The following is a 22269-nucleotide window of genomic DNA, read 5'->3' as shown; positions in this document are numbered from 1 at the left end:
TTAAGAGCAGGTGTGAGCAGTGACACAGGGATTCTCTGATTTCCAGTGTCTGTGTGCTGCAGAAAACTCTGCCCCATCAAAACCCCAGGGGGCTGCTGAGCTTTTTCTCCAAGATCTGGATGATATCTCTGAGGGTTGATATGTCCCGAGGGTCCCCTAGCTGCTGCCACAGCTGGTCGTGTGCCCTGTGTGTCCCTGCTATATAGCTGTGTGTTATCTATCAACCCTCTGTGAGGTGAGGAGCAGGCATATGGTGTGTCAGAGTGGTGCGGTACCTGCGGTGGGCACAGATGATACCCCAGTGTCTTGGTGCTCATCACAGGAGGAGGTTTCCGGAAAGAGCAGTGCTGTGTGTGCAGGGAGTACCAAAATGCTGGGGAGATGAAGAGCACTGGAAGGTGAGGAGATGACTTGGCTCGCAGGGCCCAGGCTGCCCTACTGACATGAGCCAGAGATGCTGGCAGCCTGCTCCCTTCTGCCAGCTGAGGTTCAGGCCTTGGGTTTCCTTGGCTTTTGCCAGGATGTGCAGGCAAGATGCTGCCTAAAAGCTAGGGAGTGTTTCTGTTTGCTCTGAAGTGTGAACCAAGGCTGCTTTTTCTCTTTCTGCTCTCTTATTTTTCTTCGTGAGAGCTTTCACCTGCAGCAGTGTTTGATGAGGGAGGAGAGGGCCGTGAGTGTTGCTCATTGCTGGCTGGGCGTTAGTGTGCTGGAAGCTCTTTGGAAGAGTGAAGGCATTGTGGAGAGGTGGTCTTTGTACAGGGGCAGGTATGTTCCTGGGAGATGAACTGAATGGAGCTTTTCCCTTCCTGTGCCAGATCTTCCTAGACAAGGAGTCCCTTTGAGTAGGAAGCCAAGCAGGAGTGCCCTGAAATGACAGCATGCCTCTGGTCTCCCTTCCTCCCAGTTGAAGTGTTTGTAATTTACCCACCATCCTGCTGTAGTGTGACCTGTCTGTACTGCAGCCAGGACACAAGAGAGCAGCCCTTGTGCAGACATGAGTGTGCTAGGAGCAGTGTCATTAAGTGTTGCCACTGCTGACATGGGCAAGGTGCTGTTTTTTTCTCCTGAGCCTTCAGTGGATGTGAGGAGCCACGTTTAGCTTTAGAGGCATTGCTGCAAGTAGCTGGAGCCAAGGGAGTGGTGGTGAGCACAGCCATCCTCCAAGGAGGATGCTGTGTTTTGGGCAGTCATTGAAGACCTTATGTGCTTGAAACCCTTGAATCCTGGGGGTCAGTTGCTGACTAAGAAGGAAAAGAGAAGTGGTCCTTCCTCCAGCCTGCCTCCTCGTGCTGGTTTAGAGGAGAGTTCCTTGCACCAAAAATGCAGACAGACAAGCTTGGCTCTCCCACACCCCAAGCTCCTTCAATGGGTGACTTTGCTGGTGCTCTTGGACTCTCCCTGTGCCCTGTCATGTGGTACACTGGAGGCCAAGCTTTTTCTGGCTTTTCCATGTGCTTTGTGCACTGGTGAAACCTGTTGGCTGGGCTCAAGACTTTGCTGGGGAGAGAAATCCCATTTCTCATTTCTTGGTGAGACAGGAGACTGTAAACACTTGAGAACAGTGGAAGCCTTGGTCCATTTTCCTCATTGGAAGCCTACTTGTATAAAGGTGATGCATTGGCCTTTGTGTGCCACCATGTGGTCATTTGAGAGCCCCCTGAGCAAGCCTCTTGAGAGGGCGAGTGGTGTCAAAGAGTTTCAGCCTCCTCCACTGAAGCCCCAAAGGGCCTGTCAGTAGGGTGGCCGCATGGATGAGTGCCTTGAGGGCATGGGAGGCAGAAATGAGAGGCAAGAGCTGGCCTGCTGAGCCTCTAGGAGACCACTGTGTGTCTGCTTTGTCAAGGTAGGAAGTCAACAGGCACAGAGCAGTGCCTGGCTGTTGAGAGGAAGTGCCTGTTGCAAGGCCTTGGAGGACCAGAAGCAAGTGGAGGGCACTGAGCGTTGGCTTTGTGGGCTGGGTGGGTCACCTGGCTGCTGCCATATGTGCTCCTGTCCCTTGTGTGTCCTTGCTGCAGAGATGCATGTTGACTACTGACCCTCTGTGAAGCATGTTGGGGGACAGCATGTCGCAGTGTGGTGGGTGCCCTGTCGGGGGGGGATAGGGGCCCTTGTGTGTTGGTGCTGCAGGTGGGAGGAGGTGTCTGGAGAGAGCCATGCTATGGGAGCCCTGCCAGGCTGAGGAGATGGGAGCGCAGCGCAGCAAGGTGAGGACCTGACTTCACTCCCAGGTCCAGTGTGCCATCATGATGTCCTTCCTGGGGCTGTGATGTGGGGATTGTTGATGCCCATGTTCCCTCCATGCAGCATCCCTGTACAACCAGGCATGCTCATGATTTTCTGGATCCTGAATGGTTTTCTGTTGAATCTGGACCCTCTTTGCATCTTCCCACCCTGGACAGTAAGCCATTCCAGTCAGAGAGATGAAGAGTTACTCAAAGGAGTCAGAGCCATTTCTCCTCTTTGTTCATGCCCAGAGCCTTACAGACAGCTTAGATGCCACCTCTCAGGAAGTCCAGCATCTTGGGGTGATGGGTGGCTCTAAGATGCCTGTCCTTGGGCAGCGCTCGAGGTGGCAGCTCCAAAGCCACTTGTCCCTTGGGAATACAGTCTCAAAATAGCATATGTACTGAGCCTGCAATGACAGGGACCTGTGGAGGTGAGGGTCCAACACTGGGTTCAGGGGCCTAGGAGGTGAAGATGCTCTAGTCTTTGTCCAGTCAAGGTCTGAATATCTCCCTGGCTGGAGATCCACAGCCTCTCTGGGCCCCTGTGCCGGTGTTTGTCTCCCTTTTTTGTGAAAGAGGTTTGTAATATCCAGGCAGCATTTTCTGTGCTCCAGGATGTCCCTGTTGCCTCTCACGCTGTTATCGTGTACCTCTGAGAAGAGTCTGGTCCCCACTTCTCTGTGCCCTCCATAAAGTGTCTGTGCATGGCAGGTAGATCTTCCTTGGCCTTCTCTTGCCTGGGCTGAACATACCCAGCTCTCCCAGCCTCTCCTTATCTGCCCCAAGCTCCAGCCCCTGACCATCTTGATGTCCTTGTGCTGGACTTCCTCCTGTGTGTCAGTGCCTTTCTGGAACTGGGAAGCTCACACAGGACCAAGCACCAAAAAAGGATCTCAGCTGTGCCAAAACCAGGAATTGAGTCTCTCCAAAGGCCCAGCTGTCTGTGCTCTGCTGATTGCAGTTCAGTGCAGAGGGGAGACATTTGCCCCAGGCTGCTGCGACTATGTAAGGCCAGCAGAACTGATAATAACCCCTCAATTCTTTCTTTCTGGGTTGTTCCACTGATGTAGGCTCCCAGTGCAGGTCTAGTGCCTGCATAGATGGAGGGATGATGCCAGGATGTGTGCCTGTAGGTGTCAGCATCTTTGCCAACATTGTGAGCCTTTGTGAAATCARCTGCAAGTGAGCGAGGTGAGGCTACATATGCATGCGAAGGCTCCCCTCAATGCACCTGGCTGAGATGTAAATGACATGATATGATGTTACCGCCTCTTCTTCGCTTCCTATGCTRATTAACAAGAATGTGAAAGCGCAAGCGCAGGGCGATTACCTGAGGTAATGAAATTGTAACCAATAGAAAGATTTGTATAAAATACTCCCTGAAAAGTGAGTAGTGAAAAGTATAAATCAAGAGTGAGAGGGGGAGAAGGTGTGCTGGCTTTGTGAATTTACCACCTAGCACACCGGGTAACAGAACCCAGATTTTGGGACAACAGCGTGAGGAGTTAGGTCAGATTAAAATGCAATGGAGGTTATGTATATAACTCCACCTGACCATGACAAATGTCCTCAGGACATCAACTCCATAGTGCATTTCCTTGCACTGATCATAACTGTTAGGGGCTGTAGCATCCATAAATCTAACTTACTAAGACCTTTTTCAGCCCCTATGTGCCTCCCCTCACCCCTGCAAATAAATGTGTCACACATTCAAGAACCAAGATCTAAGAGGAATTGAAGTGATGGAAGCGCAAGTCAGGCAGACAATAGCACTACTTCAAAGTTTAAACAGCTACAAACATATTGAGCAGTAATTGTACACTGAGATTAAAGCCATCCTGGAGGATTTTATTGTACATCATCTGAAGGATGCCTAGGGACTCTTCAGGTGCATCCAGACATCTGGAAGGTGTTTTGGATGCTCTCCAGTGTGCTGCCATAACAGTACAGTGATCCTCCAGAGGAGATGTGTCACATCATGCCCAGCTGAACATCTCCGGTTATGGTCTAGGCTTACTTTGTTGTTGTCATCAGGGAGACAGAAGGAGAATCTGGAAGATGATCTGTCTTCTTCTGAAGGAGGCACAGAAATAAGCCCAGTGAATCAGTCTGGCTCCCTTTTCTGTCAGTGGTCAACAAGTCAGTTTCAAAAAGATGCTACTTTACATCCTTGTTCCTCCCTGATCCTCTTCCCTAGACATTCCTTAGTCAGTTTTGCACAGTCTCCCAAGCACCTCTTGAATATTCAAAGTCTTCGTGTCTTGTTTCCCACTTCCTATCCATTACAAAGTCTAAGTTGGCCCTCTCCAAAGCTATGCTTGTACTTTCTTCATGGCTCATCAATTAATGCCTGGGGAATGTTGGTCTTGGCATCATCTCTGTTACTCCTTGTCTATCATGTTTGTGTCTATGTGGTTTTTTTTTTGTTTGTTTGTTTTTATTTTTTAGTGCTTTCTCTTTACTTTTATCCCTTTTGCACTGGAAAGGTCCATGGCCAGATAATCTTCATGAAGCAGATGCTCTCACATTGCACATACCATTATGTCAGCCACACAAGTGTACTGACCAGCAGCTTGTTGACGTGGAACTGCTCCCTTTCTTTGCCCTTCCCCTCCATTTCCCCATTCTTCCTCTTCTTGATTCCCCTGGATCTCCTCCTTTCCCTGCTTCTGGCCCTCTGCCTGGACATTCCAACATAAGCTTTCTACACTCCCATAATCTTCATAAAACATCCCAGACCAGATTCTATGCAGTGCGACAGCCCCTCTCCAATATCCCCAAGAGAGTCTCCCCTTTCCCAGGAGACCCCGGATAATTTTGTGCCCTTGTGACCAGTTAACAGAGTAGTGCTTGATCCTCTGCAGGTCTGTACTGGGAAGGTTTGCTCAGTGCCCATCCACGAGTGACCTGAGAGCTCTGGTCTCTGTCGTCTGTTGCTCAGTACTCTAGAGGGCTCGTTGCTACTCATAGGAACCTTGATGCACTGTGAATTTGGGCTGGCAGGAGCCTCCTGAAATTCAGGCAAGGAAAGGAGAGAGTCTTGAACATGGTGTGAGATAACCCCTGTAGCCCTATGCAAAAGGCAAGCACAGGCCTGACAGATGAGAGATAAGCTTTGCAGAAGAGGACCTGGGGCTCTTGGTGAGAAAGCTAAAGAGAATTCAGGAGTGTTTCCTGATGGCAAACACCATCAACTAGGATGTGACTCCCAAGGTCCCATAGCACAGACAGGTAAAGGAATTGAGATGCGTGGGGAACGTGGCCACCAAGCCCACTCCTGAACTGGGCTCTGGAGGACTGGGAAAAGCTTTGCAGTAGGAATGAGGGCTGGGGAGGGAAGCCTGATCCTCCAAGAGTGAAGGAGCTAGGAGGGAGGATGACAGTGTCATCTCCCTACAAGAAGGTGATGGGCAAGGAGCAGAGCTGCAACTGGAGCCAGAGAAGAACAGCTGGAGTGTGTTTTGCTGATCCTTCAGTGAATAGGGAAGGGGAGGTTGTAGAAGAAGAAGCTGCAAGTATTGCTTGAATCTCTTTTGTTAACCCTCAGCAACAGGAACTGCCTGCCTCACCCAGGCTTCTCTGTCTCTTCTTGCAGCTGGAGAAGGCATGACTCCTCACCCCATCCAACCATCTGCTGCAACCCTAGCTGGTCCTTGAGGCTGTACCAGGCCAGAATATAGTTGAAGTGGGTTTACCCCACCTGAGCCCCCAAACAGAAAGGGCACATTTTTCCTTAGAAGTCCAGAGAAATGGGACATTCACTGACATGCCAGCTTCTACCCTAGAAATGTGCAATGCTGAGGGAGATGTCTGCTATCTCAGGGACCAAAAGCAAGATGGATCCCCCCAGGCTTGCCCATGGAAGGTATTCATATGTTATTCCAAATTTATTCCTTCCAGATTCTCCAAGAAAGAAAACCTCTCAACAGTTGATACATGTAGGACCACCACACTCTTTATAATCAAAGAAAAAGTACCTTTTTAAATGGCCTTTTTAACTTTCTTTTTCTAAAATAAGAGCATTACTTTCCACAGAGCTTTCCCTGCCATCAGCACTCCACAGGCAGTCTCAAGGCCACATACTTCTAAAGAAGTCCCACAGTACACAGTGCTTGACTTTGTACAAGTTGGAAATTGTCTGTGCCCATGTCAACTAGCATGAGCTCTAGGTGGCACCCAAATCTTTCCTGAGTCCTTTCCTCAGGGCCTCCCTGACCTCCTTGTTCTACAGACTATAGATAAGGGGATTTACCAGGGATGTGAGGAGGGTGTAGAAGAAGGAGAACATCTTGTTGAGCTGTCTGAGTTTGGGGGTTCTGGGCAGCATGTAGACAATGATGAGGGTGCCATAGAAAACAGTGACAACAGTGAGGTGAGAGGAGCAGGTGGAGAAGGCCTTCTGCCTGCCTATGCTGGATGGTATCCTCAGGACAGCAATTATGATGGGCACAGGAGGCCAGAGAGATTAGGAAGGGAAGACTGAATCCAAGAGAGTCAGGATGAAAGTTATTATTTTAGCTACACTGGTGTCACTGCAGGTGAGCTCCAGCAAAGGGCTAAAATCACAGAAGTGGTTGATTGTACCAGGGCCACAGAACTTTGACCTTAATAAGAAGATGGTGACTATTATAGAAAACACCAAACCCCCTAGCCAAGACGCAGCTGCCATCAGGAGACAAACCTTCCAGGTCATGAGGCTTGCATAGAGCAGGAGCTAACATATGACCAAGTACTGATCATAGGACATGGCTGCCAGCAGGAAACACTCCATAGCTGCCAAACCAATAAAGAAATAGAGCTGAGTCATACAACCCTGAGCAAAAATAGTTCTGTTCCCAGTCAGGAAGCTGGCCAGTAGCTGGGGCAGGATAGTGGAGCTATAGCAGGTCTCCAGGGAGGACAGATTGCCCAGGAAGAAGTACATGGGGGTATGCAGAGGCTGGTCTGCCCCACCAGCACAACAACGAGGCTGTTCCCGACCACAGTCACCAAGCTGATCATGAGCAAGAGGAGAAAGAGCAGTGTGTGAAGTGAGGGGACGTTCTCCATCCCCAGCAGGAGGAACTCATTTAGTGATGTGCTGTTGTTCCCTTTCTCTTTCTCCGTATGATGTTGTATGTATGTATATCCCCCCCCCTTTATTTTCCACAAAGCGGACCTGTGAGAAATGATGCATCTTTTGGAATTTCCTTCCCTTTCAGAGTCAAGGAAAACCCTGCTGGCACCAAAAAATGAAACCCATATTCTTTTGCTCATTGTACAAGGAATAAAGGGAGAATATGCACTAGCTGGCATTTTCAAAGCCTCTTTTCCTGTTCCTAGTTTCCTCACCCGCCCCAGTAGGATCAGTACGGGCACAGAAGGAGACATAGACTCTTCCTCCATCCTAGCGGAGATGGGTGAGTGCCCTGGGGCCGGCTCCAGAACACCAGCAGCCCAGCTGTAACTCAGCACCCGCAGCAGCCCCTCCCAGGATCTCTGCTCTGCAGTGCCCAGGACTCAGCAGAGTTTGGGGGAAGGAGGGAGCTGTGGGGAAGACATGCAGGAAGGGACAGGACTGAGACTGTGGTCTCACTCACAAACTTTCACTGTGCAAAGACACAGCAGCAAAATAAACAAATCCTGACTTGCCTCAGGACATCAAGCACCAGCCTGCAGTCCTCAGCAAGAAATGATGACCTCTGCGATGGTAGTGCCTGGGAATGAATACTGAKGAGGTCTCACCCACCACATCCTTCCCTTCCCTGGACTCTCTGCAAACCACGACCCAGGGCTCATGCCTTGCTCTGCCCTCAGCATCCTCTGCCAACAGTTCCTGCAGTGAGTCTCCAGTAGCACTCATATGCCCCCTGGTCACCGATGTGTCCTGGGGTTAAAAACACTAAGGAGTCTCTGGAATTTAATGTTGCAGCTCATCTCTCCATAGGGACTATGGAGAGTGAGCAGTACATAATTGACTCTTGAAGGAGACTGAAACCTCTGACCTGCTGGAAACTTTGTAAATTCCTTTGGCAAGGCCTGCCTTTACACCTAACTCTTGCTCATTCAAACTCTGGGACATGCTCCTTTGAGAAGGAAACTGAGGCAGAGCAATCAGGACTGCTCCATACTCATGACACAAAACCAGGAGAGATCCCATGAATGGGATTCCCCTCACCTCCCTGCAGGTGACTCTCTGTTCTCTGACTCACTCAGATTTAGAGAGCCCTGGTGGCCTGAGCTGGTCCCTCACCCTCCCACAATGGCCAGTGGGGAGGAAAAGGCTGATCCCACAGCATTTCTTCATAGAGAAATGCTATCTTCTATCATCTATCTTAGAGACTTGCCCTGTGGGATGGGATGAGTCCCCCTCAGATGCCAGGCTTAGTCTCTTGAGAGTAGAGGTCCCAAACCTCTGCCTGAGGCACGGGGGACTAGTGTGTCAGACTGAAGGTAGTGGAGCTCTTGATAAGTCCTCTCAGTCTGGGTCCATCTCCCCTCCCTGGGATGTTCCAAGAGGCTATATTTACTCCTTTTGTGGCAGCAATGGGTGCCACTAGGCATGATTTCTCATTTCTCTCAGCCCTATTGGACTTTCATGCCACGAGTCGCAATCTTCTCAGCCTCTGCCCTGGCAGGAAAAGCTGGAAAAGATTGCCCACATGTTGTGATTGAGGACCCTGTCCTTAAAAGTCAGACAGCCTTCCTCTGCCCTTCAGAGCTTCTCTGCCCTTCAGAGCTGTCTCAAATTGCATCCCACATGGCAGCACCCTCAGTAAGCCCAAGTCCACTCACATTCAGCCCCACATCTGGACTTGCTGCTCTCAGGCCCCACAGGGTCTGGAATTCATTGTCACTGCCACCAAGGCTGCCATTGATTATCTGATCCCCAAGTAGTTCTTCCTTACTAGTGAAGAGCAGATCCAGGTGTGTGCCTCCTCTAGTTGGTGCATCCACCACCTCTGCCAAGAAATTATCCCAACATCCTCCAGAAATCTCTCTGACTGTGGGCCCAATAGGGTTGTCCTTTCAGCAGGTGCCAGGGAGGTTTAGGCTTAGAACCCCTGCAAGAACCTTGGCTGTGATCCAGAGACTTCCTCAGATTTTCTGAAGAAGGCTTCATTTTCTTCCTTATTCTATTTGGGTGGTCTCTAACAGACTCCCCTTACCATGTCCCTTCAGCGACCTCTTCTCTGATCCTGACCCACAAGCACTCAAGCAGCCCCTTAACCATCCTGTAGAAGACCTCCTTGCATCCAAACTGTCCCTTCACAGGGAGGGCAATCCCTCCTTCCTTGTCCTCCTTGCCTGTCTTTCTTGAAGACATTTTACCCATCCATCATAGCACTCCAGACACATGAGCTGTCCCACCACATCTCAGTTACTGCAATGTCACCATTTTATGACCTTTCTGCTGGCATTTCAGGGCTCCTACCTCCATGGTCGTCTGCTGTGATCTCATGATCGCTACAGACAATGTTGCCCCTGACCTTCACATCCATAACCAGTTGTAGCTTCTTTCTCAGAATCAGGTCCAGTAGAGCGCTCTTCCCCCAGCTGCTGGGGGTCAGCTACAGAAACTTGATCAGGAAGAAGCAGTAGATGAGGCCTTCTTCACACAACTGGAAGGAGCTTCATGTGTGCAGGCTCTGGTGCTCACTGAGCCTGATACTGGCTGGAGGGACAACACTGCAGGGCACAAGCCATCCAGGAGGTTTCTGGAGTGTGTTGACTGCAGCTTCCTGGCACAGGTGATGGAGGACCTGGCAAGGAGAGGAGTTCTGCTGGCCATAAAGGCCACAGGTGTGAGCTTCATCTCCTGAAGAGACTAGCCACCTCCAATCCTAGGTGATTCAAGAGCAGGACTGCAGGTGACCGGATGTCATAAAATGCAGCAGAAATGGCCAGCTCCAGCCTTGGCTGAGAGACAAAAGCAGATTTCCTTCTTCTATGAGGAAACTGCTTTGAAGCAGCCCCTCAGGTCATCCCCCCTGCTAGAGATAAGAAAAGCACAGTGGGGCCCACTGGCCTCCAAGGCAGTTGTGCCTGTGCTGACCCASCTGATGTGCTCACCTGGTTGCCCAGCTGTGATGTCACACTCTCTGATGTCACAGCTGCTGGTGACCACTGGAGGAGATGGTCAGGCTCAGGCAGGCTCAGCTGTCTGCCTTCCCCCACCTTTCAAGTCAGGTTTGCCCTTTGGGGCTTCCCTACCTGAAAGGTGTATTTGGAAAGAAAAAAAATCCTCTGACTTGAGACTGAAGGAGACTGGCTCATCCAGCCTCTGGTACAGAAGGAAATCTGAAGAAATCAAAGTTCCTGTTACGTGGAGATGATAGTCCCTGTGAAAGTACTGTAAGCAGCACAGATGGTTGGAAAGGGGAACTCTCAACATAGGAGGTACCTGTAGCTCTTTGATGCTGGAGGGCATTTTCATATTTTCAATGTACTTGGAAGGAGAAATTCTCTTCCTAGTCCTCGTGACAAACATTCTCTGGAGCAGGAGTCAGTTGCAACAATTGTTTTCCTATTGGAAACATCACAGTCTTTGAAGAAGGTAAATCTCACCTAGAAACCTAGAGTGGCTTCATCTCCAACCAGGCAGCATCTCAAAGCTGGCAGAGGAGGTGGCCTTGGATGGTATTTATAAATCCTGTCCTCACTGAGGCACTCCTCAGGTGCAGATTATCTCCCCAACCCCAGAACCCACTGCTTTGGATCCTCAACATCTTCAGCAGCCTCCCCTGCCTGCTACCCTCCCCTGGGAGATGCACACTGAATACCTGAGCCAGGCACAAGCACACACAGTCATGGGAGAACAAACATGCTGCCATTCAGTTACTATGTGTGAACGGGCAGTGTGGGAGCACAAAGACGTGTGCTTGCAAATGCTGGGAAAGGCACTAGGAGTTGGAGGATGCAGGAGAGAAGAGCCTAGGGTGTTCCCTGTGTTGCATGGACACACTGGGAAGCTGCCCCAGGGCCATCGTCCCAGACCAGCCCCACACCGGCCTCTGTATCCTGACAGAGGGGAAAATCCCAGCCTTGCCTGGCCTCTCCTTTGCACCAGATCCGGGCAAATCCTGGAGTACAGCTCTCTGCTGATGCCCCACATGGGGCATAGCCCAGAATGAGGAGGGGCTGGGTGCTCAGACCCGCTCCCCCTCCAGATGCTGAGGAATCATTTAAGAGTCATTTAATAATACTCCAGCCCTTTCCATGTCTGAGGTCTCTGGTGCCAGCTCCAGCTGAGCTCTGTCTTTCCTCATCCCTTCCCTGTGTACATGGGCAAGGTCATGATGAACCCCCCGGGCAGCCTGTACCTCTTCCACCCTCTCTATATTTCCATGCCAGGACCCATAGCACTGGTGCTGGTGATAGGACAGAGGGGGAGGATCACCTGCAGTGGTTCCTCCAGGAACTCCCCAGTGAAATACTGTGCTTAGCCCTACCTCAGATCCAGCTCCAGCATGGCAGAGAGGAGTGGCCCTCTCCTGACCCACCCTTCTGGTGCCAGCCCCACCTCAGCCTGCTCAGTATGGCCCTAGGCTGTTTGCAACAGCAGGACATATGTTTGGATGGGCACCGGCTCTAGCCTGTGGTGCTTCACTGAGGGTGCATGAATCACCCTCAGAGACCCTTCCCCAGGCCTCCTGAGTCCTTACTGGTGCTCCGGGGACTGCAGAGTTGTCATTTGCCTATATGTACCTGGAGATAGTGCTTAACCTTCTGGTTACTCCACCATGGACCGTCCCTCACTTTGTGACGCTCCACTCACTGCTCACCCCCAGGCACATGCTGTCTCTGGAGATCACTTGAACTCTCCTGGGGTTCAGATTACCCTCCAAAAGGATGGATATCTCTCATCAGCACTGTCATCAGTGAGACAGCCCCAGGCAGGCAATTTAGAGACCATTCCCCATCTCCACTGGCACTGGTCAGCAAGAAATGAGCTCTGAGTGCAGCCCTCAGTCCCCAACAGATCACCCAGAGACACTGAGCTTCTCCCCCAGATCCCATGGAGTTCACAAGCAGAACATCAAATCCTTAGTTGTGCAATCCCTTGGGGGTATTTTTGACTGCAGCTTCTGAAGAAAGACCAGACTCCAGGCACGTCACAGGGCAGATCCCCTTTTATTATGGAAATTATTATTACTCAGGTGTGGCATAAGGGTGCCCATTGCCTGGTCTTGCCTGTACTTCCAGAACACATGAACTTAGAAACACAGCCTAACACCACCACGTTATCAGAACTCCTGGGCCATATGCACAGAATGGAGCAGAGAAGTCCAGCATGGAAATGAAGAGAACAACTCCAAAAAGGGAAATTTCTGCTGCTGGGAAGGGATATGACTCCAGTAAAGTTGCAGCCCCCACTCAAAGCTGCAGCACAGAAATGCCTGCTGTGGCAATGGAGTGATGATATTGCCAAGCTCAGGGTCTGTTCCCACAAGCTGCTGCCTGACTCCACTCCAACCTAGTCCCCCTCCACTTGTAGTGCTGGGGTATTGCAGAGGCAAAGGAACCAGCTATCGGTGCCAGCTACTTGCAGAAGAGAGGTGTAAGAGCACAACCTGACTTTGGCCAGGGGATCTGAGCTCTCATAATGGACACAGGACCCATGGTCTCACCCTGCCTGTACTTATCTGAGCCTGACTCTGGCCCCGTAAGCTCTCTTGGTGTCAATGCCGAAAGAGACCCTGCAAAGAGAAAATCTCCTCAGTGCACTGCAGGCATCTGAGGGAGCTCACACTGGCAGGCTCTGAGGTTCTCCCATCTCTGATGATGAAGGGGGAAGCCCAGCTCTCTGCTTCAATGTAGTCTGTGAGTCATATTAAAATGAGAGAGAAGTGGCACAAATCAAAACTTTTATCTTTCTTTTCAGTTTTTATTCAGAGAAAAGTAAGGAAAAAAGATGAATCTCACAGATCCTTGATATCAAATGCCATGAGTGGACTGATGAGTAGATGCACATGGGTTGGTTATTGCTGCTGACATTGGAGCCATCGAACAAGTTTCCTCAGTGCATCCTTGAGCTCCTTGTTCCTCATGCTGTAGATGAGGGGGTTCAAAGTTGGAGGCACCACCGAGTATAGAACAGCCAGTGCCAGATCCAGACCTGGGGAGGAAATGGTGGGGGGCTTCACGTAGGCAAAAAATCCAGTGCTGACAAACAGGGAGACCACAGTCAGGTGCGGGAGGCACATGGAAAAGGCTTTGTGCCGGCCCTGCTCAGAGGGGATCCTCAAAACAGCAATGAAGATCTGCACATAGGACAGCACAATGAAAATGAAACACCCTAAAGCTAAACAGCCACTAACCACAAGAAGCACAAGTTCCCTGAGGTAGGAGTTAGAGCAGGAGAGCTTGAGGATGTGGGGAATCTCACAGAAGAACTGGTCCACTGTGTTGCCTTGACAAAGGGGTATGGAAGCAGTGTTAGCAGTGTGCAGGGCAGCATAGAGAAACCCACTGGCCCAGGCAGCTGCTGCCATTCCGACACAAGCTCTGCTGCYCATGCGTGTGCTGTAGTGCAGGGGTGTGCAGACGGCAATGTAGCGGTCATAGGCCATAACTGTGAGAAGAGAATATTCTCCTCCTAAAGAAAAGACAAATAGAAAGACTTGAGCAGCACATCCCGAGTAAGAAATGGCCCTGGTGTCCCACAGGGAATTGGCCATGGATTTGGGGACAGTGGTGGAGATGGTGGCAAGGTCAAGAACAGAGAGATTGAGGAGGAAGAAGTACATSGGAGTGTGGAGGCGGTGGTCACAGGCTACAGCTGTGATGATGAGTCCATTGCCCAGGAGGGCAGCCAGGTAGATGCCCAGAAAGAGCGAGAAGTGCAAGAGCTGCAGCTCCCGCATGTTGGTGAATCCCAGGAGGAGGAACTCACTGAGGGAACTGCTGTTGGACATTGGCTCTCCCTGGGCAGTGGGGGGCTGTCAAAAGAAGAAAAGACATTAAGTTAGGAGAGAATTTAAAGAAAAATGAAAAAAAAAATGAATAAAATATTTAATTTCTTCTTCTCAATCCCATATTGCATCTCTCTTTATTGGGATGTCCTTGCTGCAGTTCCCTTGCTGGAGCTCTGGTTTGTGCTAGCACACTTTCTCATGAAGAGCAAGGACCTCTGACCATGGTCTCAAGAGTCTGTTCTAATGTACCTGCATGGGGTATGTGAGAATTCTGGTGACTTACTCTGACATTAAAATTTTCTGTTAAGTGAAATCCATTTGCCTTGTGGAAGGGTTTTTCAGCATCTTCACTCCCAATTCTAAACAATAAGGGTTGCAGAAATGCATGTTAGGGATCTTTTTCGTATTATTTATTTTCTTTGAGATGCCCCTGTCACACCTGGGGAGTGCTCTCCAAAAGTAGATATTCTCAGCATTTCTACTCTGAGTCCTGAGAGGAAAACATCCACTGTCCCTTGGAGTGGGAATATCTCACCTGCCTGTTAGTCTCATTCCCAGCTCTCCTGTGCTAACACCTCTTTGAGATGGAGGGTGATGTTACTCTGAAAAGAAACTAGCCCCTGCTGAGAGCAGACAAATGCAGTTTCAAAGTGCAGATCTCCAAACTTCCCTCCGTCTCTCCAGGCGCCAGAGGGAAGTCTCCACATTCCCCTTCTAGCCAAGCATCTCTATAGCTTCTTCATGGGTCTCTCAGATATCACAGAGGTGCTCTGAGACAGCGGAGCCTTTCTAGAGGGCAGCTCACAGCCCGGCAGGACACCACAGGGAAACTCTCCCTAAGGGAGAGTCAGCTCATTTCCYAACCCCACRGACTGCATTTCCTGGAGCTCCACAGGTCAGAAGGGGTCTGGGACAACCTCACTCACATGCAGACCCTCTTGCAGAACTTGCAGCATCAAAATCTAAGCTGCAGCTGGAAACACTCAACTCCAGAAAGCCCAAGAACAAGAATAGGAGCATCATGGAGGGAGAACAGGGAGCAATTGCATGATCCTGATGCCAAGGGAAGCAAAGAGAGTGAGATAGAGGGGCCAGACTTGCGAAAGCCTTCACCTTACCCAGCTGGGCATGCAGCCAAGCAGATGGTGACACTGCAGGTCAGTTTTTCTCAGCCCCTTTGCTGGGCAGCGCGAAACAAGCCTTAGGTAGAAGAGATGACCCTCTCCTCTGCTGGAGGTCTGGTTGCAAAGGAGAAGGCTCATGGCCAGGACCCCATGGCTGTCAGGACAGAGGCTTTTCAGGATGGGAGAGGAGACACAGGGGAAGAAGGAGCTCAGAGGAAGGTGTCTGCTTTGGAGGGACTGGCCATGACTTGCCCAAATCCATCCTCCCAGGATGTTTCTGTTAGCAGTTGCCTCTCCTTCCCTGCCCATCTTTGCTGCTGGAGCTGTCCCTGTTGGGAGCCTTTCTCTGTCCTAACGTCTTTTCTCAGTCAATTCTGACAGACCTCAACCCACCCTCTGGGTGCTCAGCTCTGCCCTACAGAAACCTCCCAGATCAGGGCACTTTCCAGGGGCATCTCTGTGCATGCAGGTCCTAAGGAGCAGGTCACATAAACCCTGGGGGAGGTCAAAAAGGTGATGTTGATGCTGTCTGGAGGCTAAGGTGAGGATGAAGCAACTTGGAGAKATTTCTCATAGACCTATCAGTCTCTCAGACTGAAGGTTTTTGAGTCCCAGTTCCTTGCCAAAACAGAAAACTCTTTCCTTTTTTCTCCCTGACAGAATTAGGGAGAAAACTGGAAGCACAGAGACAGGAAGGAAAGCTCCTTCTCTTACAAGTAGCCCTTCTCCTGATCTTCCTCTTGGAAAGATCCCTCGGACATGTGCAGTGCATGAGCTAGAGCTGTGAGAAGCCTTGACCATGCAGCACCTCTCAACAGAAGAACAAATCTGACCTGCAGGGGATCGCTTCTCTCACTCAGAGCTTTGTCCCGCAGCAAGAGTGAGCTCCTCAGGCAGGCTGAGTGCTAACTCTTGCAGGCAGAAGATTCCCTGCACAGAGCACCCTGAGGCTCACAGATGCTGCTCTGAATCAGAAACCTGTGCAGACCAGTGTGCACACCTTGGCTTTACACCTCTGCAGCCATCCCTGGGAGAAAGGAGCAACATTCCCTGTCCCTCTGATGGTGTTGAGCTGAATCCATGCTCTGAAGTATCTTATGTAACTTCTTATGCCCCGGAGGACTGTGAGAGTGATCCTTAAAAAGCTTGTCAGCCATGATATCCCCCCTTGGGCTGTGTTCAGAAGACCTTTCCAGGAACCTCAGTAGCATTGCCCTGCAGCCACAGACCTACCGTGTCAGGATCTGYGAAGATTTCTCCCACAACGAGCTCTTCTCTGTCCTCTCACTCCACACTGCTTTTGACTTCTCTCTGCCTTGTCTCATATCAGCAGGGGCAGGCAGTGCCTGGAGCCTTGCTGCTGCTTGCAGAGGAGCTGCTCCTGGACAGAGCTATCTCTCAGCAGTGCTGTCAGGTTGCCATGAGCTCTCTCTCTGTCCCAGGAGCCTGGCCCTGCTAAGGAGCAGGGGACCAGCTGAATGCATGAATTTCTCCGTCCCTTGTGCTCTCTCCTCCTGGTAAATGTTAATTGAAAGAGACAAAATAATCACCAACAGTTCCTCTCCAAGCGTGGAGGGAAAAGTGATTCCAGCATTACAATTTGTCTCATCAGAGGATGGTAATCTGCAAGTGGTGGAAATGTCCCACYCTGGAAGACCCAATTCCTATCTCTTAACTAGGCAGGACATCTTGATGGGGTCAGGAAGCGAGTTCATTTACCCATGGTTCAGGTGTTGATTCAGATGAGTCATCTGAGGCATCTTATGGCAGTGTAGAAGCCCCCAGGCTGGAGTGGGATTCAGCTCCCTCCCATGAACTCCACAACACACAGGAGGTGGGATTCCCCTTGCTGAAGCTGAAGTGTGCACAACAGGTGTCACGATGCAAACTCCTTACCTAAGCTGCCATTATAATCAGTGGAGGTGGAGAGTGGGAGTCGGTTACCTGGTAACACCTGGTRACAGTTGCAAAGACGAAGGTGGTCCAGGGCATATGCCAGTGTCTGCTTGCTCTGATGGAGCAAGGAGGAGAACCACATCCTTCTAGAGCATGAGGTGGGGGCCAGGTGGGGAATTCCCTTGGCCATCCTTAATGACTCTAGATGCCCACTACTGTCAGAGCACCAATCGCTACGATGCTGAAACACATGGAGATGCCCACAGTGCAAACTGCTAATGTAATTCAGTGCAGACCCTTGATTTAATAAGATAAAACAGTCAGACAGGTCCAAGTCAGATGCCTGGGGTTTCTAGCACAACTGCCTGGGACGTATGGGACAACTATCCCTTTTGGAGTAGTTTCAGGGCAAACACTCCAGGGTATCTCAGGTTTTTCTACCTGTGCCCAGACAAGTGAATCCCACCACTGCCTTTAGAGAAAGTCCATCCCATCTGCCTCCAGGCATGCTGCATAAATATAAGGCACATCACACCAAGGTCTCCACTCTAGTCTCTGCACTCTCAAACCCTGCTTGCTCTCCTCCCACTCAATGTCATCTCACCCCTGGAGGGTTTGAACCAGGACTGGGCTAATGATGACCTCAGGATGGCTGGATCAGAGGCTGCCCAGGCCCAGGGACTTCTTCAGCGGCTCCTTGCCCTGCCTGGAGATGGATTCACTTCTGTCATAGGCCCTGTGATGCTGCAGAGTCAGCTCAGGCAGCAAACTCCTCTCCCACTGTTTAGACATAGCTCAGCTCTGTTTCTCCCTGGCCTAGGGCACTGCAGTCTTTTCTTTTTTTTTTTTTTTTTCTTTTCTTTTTTTCTTTTAGTGGGAATTCTTTAATTGCTACCTGCTATCTATGCCAGCATGGTTCTGCTGTGAAGTGGGGCCATTGCACACACAATGCCCTTGGCTCTTGGAAACAGGTTTTTACCATGACTGATCTGATCTCTGTGCCACAGCTGAGACCCAAATACGCACAAATGCATGCATCTTTGCACACAGTTAGGAGGATATGGAGATGCACAATTGTGTCACAGGCCTGAAACATCATTGGAATGACTGAGATGTGGTGAGATCACTCACGGGAGTGGAGGGCTATTCCAGCATGGTGCAAGCACTTCAGGAGAGACTGTCAAGGAAGATGAGAGGAGGGGATTCCTTTTATGTGAAGGGGAAGCTCAGATGTGTGGAGCGTTTGCATGGGATGGAGTAGGGTTTGGGTGAGAGCTTGTGGGTGAGCGTCACAGTAAGGGTGACATCATGATGGGTGCTGCAGACTACCCAACCGGGTGAGGAGGTGGATGACATCTCCTATTAGTCAAAGTGAGAAAGTCTGTCCATCAGAGACCCTGGTTCTTCCTAGGGGGATATTAAGCCTCCTGATATTCAATGGGAGGGCAAAGAGCAGAGCACAGGCAGTCCAGGAGGTTTCTGGAGGGCATCAAGTACAACTCCTTCACAGATCTGCCAGATGGGCCAGTAAGTGTGATGCTTTCTTGTACCTGGAAATTTGAAACAGTGAAGAACGGATCAGAAATGGGATAGTAAGTGTCAGTCTTGTCTGCTGTGACCATAAAAATGTTCATTCCCAACTCCTCAGCGAGGTGAGGAAGGACGGTAGCAGAGAACAGACCCTGGACTTCRGAGGAACAGACATTGGCCAGTACCTGGGGCTKAAGGGGAGGACCCAAGATGGGATGCAGCTCTTCAGCTCCCCAGGCCAATAAGGCAGCATACCAGAAGCAGAAGGAGGAAGGAGCAGTAATGGAGGAATTTAGAAATATTGTCCAGTATTGTAGCAATGGTGTTAGGGAAGAAAAAGCTCCCGTAGGATTTGCTAAATGGGACAGGGAATATTGCAGCAGTAGATGCAGATAGGTCTGAATCCTCAACCCCTTGTTAGCTCATGCTTCCACAAGCAAGGCTTCCTGGGCTGTTGTGCCTTGAGTCAGGACTGCAGAGGAGAAAAACAGGTAACAGTGGATGAGGTTAGTGAGGGATTTACTTGTGAGAACTCAAACTATACAAGTCAGTGGGGTTGGATGGGCTGCATACAAGGACGCTGTGAGAAATGACTGCTGTCACTGCAAGGCCACTCGCTATCATCTTTGGAAGATTGTGGAGATAGGGTGAAGTCTCAATGTCTGGAGAAAGGGAAATGTTACATTCATCTTCAATAAAGGTCACAAGACCTGTGGAGCTGCAGGAAATTCACTTTGGTAAGGATTGAGTCATGGAACAAATGCTCTCAGACCACACTTCTGGGCACATGAAGGAGAAGGTRCCTGGGAACAGTTAGTATGCATTTACCCACAGGAAATTGTACCTTGACAATCTGACTATCTGCTATGAATAAAGAGCTGTATTTGTGGATGGAGAAAAGTAAATGTCTTTTTTCCTAGACTTTAGCAAGGTGTTTGACATTGTCTCCCACAGTATTCTTGCATGCACATCAGAACACTAGAGTCTAGAAGAGCAGAGAACTGGATGGGTAAAAAGCTGCTTGGATGGTCAGGCTCAGAGGGTGGTGGTGAATGGATAGTACTCTTCCTGGAGGCCACGGAGAAGAGGAGCACCACAGGGTCTCTCCAGGAAGCTGTCTATTATTTTTTTATTAATGACACAAAGCAGGCAACACTCATCATGCTTGTAGGTGACCCCAGACTGGAGATGGGGGGAGGGGCAGCCATATGTTTGAGGGCTGCCATTCAGAGGGACCTAGACAGGCAGGAGGAATTGACTCTCAGACACCTCAAGGAATTGAACGAGGCCAAATGCCAGGTCTTGCACTGGTGATAAACCAGCATCCAGTAGTGTTACAGGATGGGGCCAGAGTGCCTGGGGASCAGCTCTGTGGGAAAGGACCTGAAGGTTCTAGTGAACGGAGGCAAAACATTAGCTAGTAGCTTTCCCTTGCAGCAAAGGTGGCTAGAAGCATCGTGGGCTGTATGACCAGGAGCACAGCCAGGAGGTCAAGGGGAATGATGGTTGCCTTCTAGTCAGGATTCATTAGGCCATATCTAGAACACTGCATTCACTTTTGGGTTCCCAGGAAAAGAGATTGGCAACTGGGAGCAAATTCGGCTGAGGGCCTTCAAAATAGTCTGGCAGCTGGAGCACTTGCTCTATGGAGAAGCATTGGAACTATTTGCCTGGAGAGGCTGTGCTGTCTCGTCCCTTGGAGCAATATGATCTAACCTCAGAACTGATCCTGCTATGAGCAAGGTGATTGAACTAGGGACCTCCTGAGGTCCCTTCTACCCTGGAGGAGTCCATGAATCTTCCCACACTTGATCTTCCCTTATTGATATCAGGGAAAGTACCTAGGTACCCTGTGACAGTGCAAGCAGGCCAACTTTCCTGTCCTCCTCCAGTCAGAAATATTCAGATGCAGGGCTTCTTGGCAGGAATTCCCCAAACATCCCTGATCAATCCTTTGCTTCACTTTTAATTTACATGTCTTTTTTCTTTCCTTTCTTCTATGTTTGTCTCTTCTACCATTTTGATCCCTTCCCATACAGCCTATACCTTCTTACCTTCAGTCTATTAGCTATGGTTTTGTTCTTGGTGGTGGTGGTGGTGGTGTGGTTTTGTTTTGTTTATGTTTTGAAACAGAAGAGCTTCAGTCTTGAAGGATCTTGAGAAACTTGGGTGATTCGGACAACAGATACCTCATGAAGATTTACAAGAGAAGTSTCAAGGCCTGTGCCTATGCAGTAATAATCCTGTCCATGAGGAGAGACTGAGGGACCCAGGCATCTTTAGCCTGATGAAGTGGAGGCAAAAGGCATTAGAACAGTAGCCAGTGGCTGCTTGAAGGAAGGTTTCAGAGATGAGAGAGCTTTTCTTCACAGTGGGAAAGAGCAGAAGAAGCAGAAAAACACAGAAACAGCAGCTTGTGGTGTTTACATGTGACTTTTGGGAAAAAAAAGTCACTTGAAGGGTAGTGTTGTGGTGCTACAGGTCAGCCAGAGGGGGTCTGTGCTCAGACCTTGGCTTTGTGTTTCAAGGAAAAGGAAATGAGGACGGGAAGACATCAGGAGAGGTAGTGAGATCCTGGGGGGAGAGCAAGGTGGGGAAGCAGGCGGGGTGTGTACAGGCTGCAGGGAAACAGTCGCAGGCATGGGAAAGCATATGGCAGCCTCTGGTGGAGATGGCTGAGGGCACTGTCATGGCTGAAAGCCTCCAACAGAACTCAAGTCTCTGTCCCCTTGGCTTTGGCTGGTGTCTCTGCCACCAAGACCCATCAGAAGACACTGTTTGCATGAAGCACTGTGGACTTGCTGCCTCCTCGTCCCCTGGGACGAGCAGGAGCTGCCATATCATGGTCCTGCACTCAGCACTGTGCACTCCCACCTACAAACTGGTCCCAGGAAGAGCCCTGAGCAAAGCATGAAGGAAAGGATCAGCCTTCCCAGGGGAGTGGTGTCAGTGCCTGGTCACTCTGCTTTAGAGCACACATCAAGGTTGACTAGGCATCAGAGGCACCTGTACATTGCCTTTGCCTACCTGCAATCAATGCCTCCAACTCCCTGCTCTAATCAGCCCCTGGGGAGCCTGGGTTGATAACGACCCTCAGTGGGACCTGCTAATGCTCCAAGAAACTTGGGATTTGCTTCTGACTTTAACTTCTTGAGAGCTTTCTTCAGTCTCCTATCAGCACCTTAGGTTCATGGGCTAATGACCTGAGGGGTTATTAAAATGCTAATTCCCCTAAGGAGCCATGCCTCTTTCCATAATTTTCGTCAGCTTCTCAGTTCTTCTGTGGCTAATTGGAGAGGTTTCATGAGCATCTGAAAAAGAAAGATGTCTGATTCTTAAGCTTTCTCCAGTTCTCAGATTAAGGGATACCCACATTCTCCAATTCATGCTGACCCATAATGTCTCCTAATGAAGTCCAGTTATATAGAAAAAGCAAAATTTCTGATAAGAGGCAGCTATGGACAACCTTACTGCCCACCTCCCCAGACCTGACATTTCTCTCATCTGCCACTGGGGACTTTCATCTCTCTTGTTAAAATCTAACCTTTCTCCTCATAACTCTGCAGCTGAATGTTACAGCTCATGTGCACCAGTTCC

The 22269-nt window shown here is 50.0% G+C and overlaps 1 protein-coding gene and 1 pseudogene across 1 annotated transcript; both read right to left on the bottom strand.

Annotated features, from left to right (window-relative positions):
* Nucleotides 1-6390: 6390 nt before the first annotated feature.
* Nucleotides 6391-9645, bottom strand: LOC146587544 (olfactory receptor 6P1-like; annotated as a pseudogene).
* Nucleotides 9646-13186: 3541 nt separating this feature from the next.
* LOC146587543 (olfactory receptor 14A16-like) lies at nucleotides 13187-14122 on the bottom strand. Its single transcript, XM_085319406.1, has one exon. The coding sequence runs from the start codon at nucleotides 14120-14122 to the stop codon at nucleotides 13187-13189; it is 936 nt and encodes a 311-aa protein (XP_085175532.1).
* Between the last annotated feature and the right edge of the window lie 8147 nt (nucleotides 14123-22269).

Source organism: Rhea americana, unplaced genomic scaffold, assembly GCF_003343005.1.
Source record: "Rhea americana isolate MKP2758 unplaced genomic scaffold, rheAme1 scaffold_586, whole genome shotgun sequence".
Lineage (NCBI taxonomy): Eukaryota > Metazoa > Chordata > Aves > Rheiformes > Rheidae > Rhea > Rhea americana.
Note: the sequence above shows the minus strand (reverse complement) of the source record. Positions and strands in the feature narration are given on the sequence as shown.